This window comes from Terrapene carolina, unplaced genomic scaffold (assembly GCF_002925995.2).
Source record: "Terrapene carolina triunguis isolate 2854851 unplaced genomic scaffold, T_m_triunguis-2.0 Scaffold53, whole genome shotgun sequence".
Lineage (NCBI taxonomy): Eukaryota > Metazoa > Chordata > Testudines > Emydidae > Terrapene > Terrapene triunguis.
The window spans coordinates 13,639,630-13,646,837 of NW_020664404.1; the positions used below are offsets into that span (position 1 = coordinate 13,639,630).

At 38.7% G+C, this 7,208-nt stretch overlaps 1 protein-coding gene across 1 annotated transcript in view; it reads left to right on the forward strand.

Annotated features, from left to right (window-relative positions):
- The window catches only part of LOC113407722 (disintegrin and metalloproteinase domain-containing protein 2-like), a 37,478-nt gene that overhangs the window by 20,170 nt on the left and 10,100 nt on the right, over window positions 1–7,208 (forward strand). Inside the window, exons 9-13 of the mRNA XM_026657466.2 lie at window positions 553–624; window positions 2,491–2,657; window positions 2,967–3,048; window positions 3,801–3,937; window positions 5,833–6,016. Coding sequence (XP_026513251.2) covers window positions 553–624; window positions 2,491–2,657; window positions 2,967–3,048; window positions 3,801–3,937; window positions 5,833–6,016 — 642 coding nt within the window. The remainder of the gene's footprint in view (window positions 1–552; window positions 625–2,490; window positions 2,658–2,966; window positions 3,049–3,800; window positions 3,938–5,832; window positions 6,017–7,208) is intronic.

Consider the following 7,208-nt stretch of genomic DNA (forward strand, 5'->3'; position numbering starts at 1 on the left):
GTAAGCCTGTGACTTGTCCTTGACTTTTACTAAAAATACCCTTGCCGGGATGGGGAGGACAGTCAGAGCCCCAGCTGCTGCTCCTGCAGTGGGGCTTACCCAGCCTGGTCGCTAATCCAGCCCCAGCTGCTGCTCCTGAGGCCACTTCTTCAGTGGCAGTGGCCACTGCTCCGGCCCCAGGCTGCTGCTCTGGCCCTGGGGACTGCTCCATCCCCAGGCCACTCTCCTGCCGTTGTTCCTGGGCAGTGGCTGACAGCTACTCCAGCCCTACTGCTGTGGCGGGCTGAAGCCAAAGAAATCATGGATGTCAGTTAAAATAATGGAATCTGGAATTATCAGATATATAGTAGCCATTTTGTCAAAGGATCAATGCATATTTTGTTTATGGACTTGGAAGGAAACTGAGAATTAAAATAATTAGACACATTTGAATGCTCAGAATTTGAGGCTCATGTGAACATTCCACTGCTTCATCAGGGAAATGACTGACCAAAAAAATGTTGTACTGTAATGATTTTTAGCTGTTACTTAAAGAATTGTGTTATTTTCCAGTACAACTATCTGGGTTCAGACAAGGATCTTATAACAGAGAAAATAGTCCAGCTTCTTGGATTTGTCAACAGTGTAAGTTACTGCCTTTTTTGTTTCATATTGAAATGAAATTTGGATGTTTTACTTTGATATTATTAAAGGTCAAAGATTTTCTAGATTTTCTCATTTTTTCCGGGGAATTGTTTAGTTTTGATTTTAACTCTTGGCTCTCAAGTTTTTGGCTCATGACAGCAAGGAGATCTTTATAGCAATTAGAGAAAAAACGTTTAAGTGCTTCACCTCAAGCTTGTGTAGTATTTCTCTGAAGTCTTATCTAGACCTGTTAAAAAGGTGGGGTTTTTAAACTTGTTGCCTCAGACAGATATGTTACGTAACATGTTTTAATTCAGTGATGTTTAAAAACACATTAGCACCTAGTGTAGGCAGGTTTAGCCTCTTTCACAATGTTAGCCAATCATAATCAACCCTAGATTCCACCCACAGACCATGGTGCTCTCATCCATCTGAGAGTGTAAGAACTCTGCAGTATACCATCCCCAGTTTTTGTCCATTTTCAGGAAAGTGAAAATCTGTCTGCCTGTCTACATGGGGCAGTTATATCAGTATAAGGTGGCATGTGACTATAAACCACTAAGGGCAGGTCTTCACTACAGGGGGAGGGAGGTCGATTTAAGATACGCAAATTCAGCTACGCGAATAGCATAGCTGAATTCGACGTATCAGAGCCGACTTACCCCGCTGTGAGGACGGCAGCAAAATCGACCTCCGCGGCTCCCCGTCGACGGCGCTTACTCCCACCTCCGCTGGTGCAGTAAGAGCGTCGATTCGGGGATCGATTGTTGCGTCCCGACGAGACGCGATAATTCAATCCCCGAGAGATCGATTTCTACCCGCCGATTCAGGCGGGTAGTGTAGACCTAGCCTAAGTTATGCCAGTGTAACACACACACCCCACGTGGACACTCTTATTCTGGTATAAGAGTCCCTTTTTCTGGTTTAGTTTATTAGCAGTTTAAGCTAAACTGAAAAAAGCCACCCTTATTCCAGGATATGAGTGTCCACACAGGGTTATTATACTGTTAACTATACCAATATAATTATAACAGTATAACTGGAAAATGTTCCCATGTAGACAAGCCCTAAAATTGTTTTATTCCTCTTTTAGCATTTGTTTTGACTCTTGGTTCTTTTGTTTTTGGTTTCTAATTAATATTTTACTTTTATAAAGTTTTTTGTCTAGTTTTATTATCTGTTTTCTGTTTGCCATAAGTCATTTTGATTCTAGGTGTCTGCTTTTCTCCAGAGATACAAACTGTAACAGATCTCCACTCTGTAATCACTTGTCCAGAGCCCTGATATCTCTAAACCTGTTGACGCCAGCAAGGGTTGCTCCTCGGTGCTTCCAATTTTCCATTTCTTCCTTATGTCTCACAAAGGAGGAGGAACTTTGAAGAGATTGCTGTATTGGTGCATCTCTAGGCTCATTAAACAGCTGCCAATCAGAAAATCCATTTTTTCCCTATCAAAAATTTTCTATTCTCATTCAGCCTTTTGTACTAAAAAAAAAAAAAAAATGGAAAATTTTTGTTTGCCTCTGAAATTGTAGTGTTGTGGACATGATCAGGGTTAGGGCTTATAACCTGTTATTGATTTGAATATATGCAATACTTATGAATCCTCTTTTTATTTACAGAAACCCCTCCTCTCAGAACCATTGGGTTTGGTCTGCTGGGCAAGCACTATGTATTTTGTTTGTATTTTTCTTTCCTCATTCCTCTTTTAGTTTTACAGATGTTGGAGAGAAGTGCCCCCGCAACCAAGTGCTGTTATATGATGTCCATTTTGCTCAGTTGGGCCTTTAGCTTAATCTTTATAAAATTAAAATACTGCTATGCATAAAACATAATTGAACATCTGTTTCTTCTGTTGTATTTTCAGATGTTTACCCCCCTTAATATGACAATTGTACTGTCTTCCTTGGAGTTTTGGACAGATAATAATAAAATTCGTACAACAGGGGAAGCTGATGAGATACTACAAAGATTTTTACAATGGAAAGAATCTTACCTTGTTCTACGGCCACATGATATGGCATATTTATTTGTGTAAGAAGAACATTTCTCTATTATTAAAAAAGCACACTGGAAATCGTTTAGACTGTCATAGCGTGGACCAACACAATTCCACAAGACCAACAAACATCTCTTGTAAAAATAATAGAACAGACACTATGAATTATTATAAATATAATTCTAGATGTACTGTGTTTACAAAATATTTTCAGATTTCTCAGAGTGTTTATATTGTAAACAATAGAAAGTAAAAGTTAAACTATAAAAAACAAACAACATTGTCATTTTAAACACTGCTACGAAGAACATAGTTGTATTCAAGAGTCTGTTTTTGTGTTTTAGTTACAGGGACCACCCTAGTTATGTAGGGGCAACATTTGCAGGAAGGATTTGTCTCAGAAACTATGCAGGAGGAGTTGCCTTGGTATAGTATTATTGGATTTACACTGCTAGTGAACATTGTAACACTGGCTTCAGAAGGAGTGGTGGTGGCTGCTCAGCATCGGTGAAGAAAGAGCTCATTTGTATTTAGATGCGTTAAATATGGATTTGGATTCTTGACTTTAGGCACTTGGTTAGAAAAATTTGGCCTAAAGTGCATAAGTATATCTTGCAGTAGAACTTTGAATTTTAGGGTTTTACTTGCTCTGTAGTCTCCTCCTAGCCCTTTAAGGTACTTTAGAGCTGTAATTCGGAAGGTGCTGAGTATTCTGGCACTATTCCAGCAAAGCAGTTAAGCATGCTTATCTATAACTATGTGAGTAGTCCCATTAACTTGGGACTGATCATGAATTAAGGTTAAGCACAATTTTAAATGTTTTGCTACATCAAGGGCAGAAGTTAGCACTTTGCAGGATTGAATCTTAAGAACAGTTACCATATGCAATACAATATGCATTTCTTTTACATATTGCATGTCAAGTTCTGCACTGTTTTTCACATCCTGTGCATCTTCATTGCTCTCATTTGAGTTTTCCAGAATGTAAGTCAACATGAACTTTGGCCTTGTATTGAAGACAAGCGTCTTAAGGTTCTTTACATAAAAGTACAGAAATTTGTATAAAATACGACCTGACTACACTGGGCAGGAAACCGAAAGGTTTAGAATTTTATCATCGTTTTTGTTTCTTTAACTGAGTTACTTTGATGACAATTTTCAGGTTTTTTCTTATTTAGTATCAAAGGGCTGTAACACTGGAGACATTTTCAGTCATCATTGCACAGCTGCTGGGGCTTAGTCTGGGAATAGCATATGATGATTCTAGGGACTGTCAGTGTTCAGGATACACCTGCATAATGCACACCAAAGCAGTGTAAGATTTTTATATTTATATACCTCATGTAACATTGAATTATTATTGAGAACTGTTTTCCTGTGGCATGCAAGTTCAATCATTATAAATGACCATGGATTATGATTTAAGTGGTTGTGTGAAGTGCTGAGTGCCCCCTGTGAAGTATGAGAACCCTCAAATTAGCCTGTTGTCAATGGAAGTCTTGGGTGCTAGTTATGTATACCAAAAAAAATAACTAATTTCTAAAGAACATATCTGAAAATAATTTTTCACATCTGCATGCAAGTATACATTATTCATGTTTATATTGTAAGATTCATAGTAGGCTTTGATTATAGATTTTTGTTACCTTTTCCATGTATTAATGAGCTTAGAGTGGAACAGAATTCACTGTTGGCTTGTTCATATTTTTTGTAATGCTTTATTTAATTAGTTTTTTGTTTGTGTGATTCTGCATGGAAAGGGTTAATTTTCAAAGTGTGGCACGATTAGGGTGACCAGATATCCCGATTTTATAGGGACAGTCCCGATTTTGGGGTCTTTTTCTTATATAGGCTCCTATTACCCCCGCCCCCCTGTCCCGATTTTTCACATTTGCTGTCTGGTCACCCTAGGCATGATCATTACAGTTACTGGCCGTCATGTGCTTAAAATCCTTTAGACCGTTGAAAGTGGTGGAAAGAGTCTAAACTCTGTTGGACAAAGTCTGCAATAAGGGAGCAATCTCACTGAAATCTGTGGGATTGCATGCATGTAACAATGCAAAATTTGTCCCGTGGCATTCACTGGGCATTACTTTGCTCTTTTTCCAGGAAACTGCTTTTAATTATTTTTTGGATAAAACATTCAAGGTCATATGACTAAGCCTCAAATTGTATTTTCTATATATATATATATATATATATATATAGTCAATTCAGATAAGATCAAGCCAAGCTAAAAATGAGCTACTCTGTACTGCTCCAGAAATCTTCTGAAAGTGTTCACAAGCTAATAAACTAACCAGTGGCTCAGGGGACTGTCAATAGGATCATTTAACCCTGCTGTCACTCAGTCAAATCCAGCCAAGGGACCCTATGGAAACAGATGCCTGTGACTAACTCAGTGAAACTGTTCACACACTGAAGTGTTTTCAGTATTGGGGCCTAATAATCATTAGTAGCTGGTGGCAACTAATTTATATGAAATGAGTTCATAAATCCAAAAGGAACTATATTATGCTCATCTGTTCTGGCGTTCTGCATAACACAGGCCATAGAACCTCACCTGGTAATTTGTTCATCAAATAAATAACTTCTGTTTGAGGTATGGCATATCTTTTCTAGTTTTTAATGGACAGATGTCCGTGTTACAAAAACTATCATCAGAATCTAGCTCTACAGTGAGATTGTTCAACTTCAATTTATTTTTCTCAGGTACAGGGAGATTTGATCTGTGTATTGATAAAATGGCTCAGGATATTGTAACTCTTTATTATTTATGTAATGTTTTGTGTATATGTGATTTAAAGGAAACTAAGGCCATTATAAATAATCCAGTGATGTGATTTTGTTAATATTTCACATAAAGTTTTAGTTTATAAGAAAATAAATGAAAATGTATTTCCATTATCCGTTAATAACCCTAACATATTTAGATATTCCATGTTTTACCTCCGGGAAGATAAAGGCACAATTAAGTTAGTGGATATCTCTGATAAAGGAATATTAATATCTTTCTCAATAATAAAACAAAAGGATGACATTCTAGTTGCTAATTTCTATTCTTAAGACATTATTTGAATGCAGTTTTACAAAATGAACTGAAAGACCCTCAGCTGAATATTTTGGAAAGTAGCATTAATGATACTAAGTACTCCAGGATTGTTAAATATCTTCAATTGGTATAATTTTTCATTGATAATTTATTTTTAGACTTTCCAATGGAGTAAAAGCCTTTAGCAGCTGCAGCATTAGAGACTTCAAAAGTTTTATAAAACATAGGGGAGGAGACTGCCTCTCTAACAGGCCCTATTTGAATACGTCCTACAAGAGGGCTTCAGTCTGTGGCAATCGTATTGTGGAAGGAGGAGAGCAGTGTGACTGTGGCTCAGCACAGGTTAGTACTCAATACCAGAAAGCCTAAGTAGTGTAAAATTCCACTGTTCTCAGTTTAGAAGAATGGTGCTTTGAGAGTTAGTACCCAACTGAAATTTGGGAAAGTCACTGAAGGACTTACATATATTTATAAACAGTTTTCATGTTGGTATTAACCTTGTTGTTGCTTGACACTCATTTTTCTTTGGGGATCTTTCAAGTTGTTATTCTTAAGGAATGAGAATCTTGGACAGATAGACTTTTTAGAGAAGGAAAATTTTAGAATAGCTAATGCGTCTATGGTTTAATTTTCAGGAGTGTGCAAAAGATAAATGCTGCACTAACAAATGTAGACTTAAGCCAAGAGCAAAGTGTGGTACTGGATTATGTTGCCAAAACTGTAAGGTAAGGTGTATATTCAGGATTATCATATGTTTAACACAATTTCTAAATTTTGGAGAGACACTGTTCACTCCATAGTTAAAGATGAAAACCAGCTTTCCATTTGTGTGCACTCATACTCACACTTTGTGAAAACTGCCCTTCATACTTGACATTTGCCTGGGTAGTCTTTGGCCAAATGGAGCATTTTAATGACTTTTTTAATTTGAATCAGACAACACTTTTCTGATATGGATGTTTGGGGAAAAGTATTATTTTGAAAATTCTTTTTTAGTCAAAAAATGTCTTGGCCTAGAAACTTTCCTGTAAAGTTCATCAACTTGGTCAAAGCTCAGAAAATCCACGGGTTTGGTAGGGCTTAAGTGCCACAGTGGGCTCCACTGGAGCTCCTGAGTACTGCATGGGTGTAGCGGGGCGAGCACCCCGCTCCGGAGAGAAAGGGGTTAAAATCAGCTCTGGGAAAGGGCTGCCCCGAGGAGCCAATCAGGGGAAGGCAGGTAGCAGCCAATCCAGGCCTGGTAGGGCTGGTATAAAGAGGGCTGTGAGCTAGGAGGCCGGCAGTCTCACTCCAGCCTTGGGGTGGGAAGGACCGGGCTGCCTGGGAGCACAGGGTACCTTCAACAGAGCAGTGTTGGGGGAGGGGCAGGCTGAGCTGGGGAGCTCAGGCCTGGCAACCTCCCAGGCTGAGGCCTAACAGGAAGACCTAAGGAGGTACTGGGGCTGCAGGGAAAGGCAACAGGTCCAACCCCCTAGCCAATGATGAGTGGCCATTGCAGACTGCAGTTTGCCCCTGAGTAAAGGGGCTAGATGAG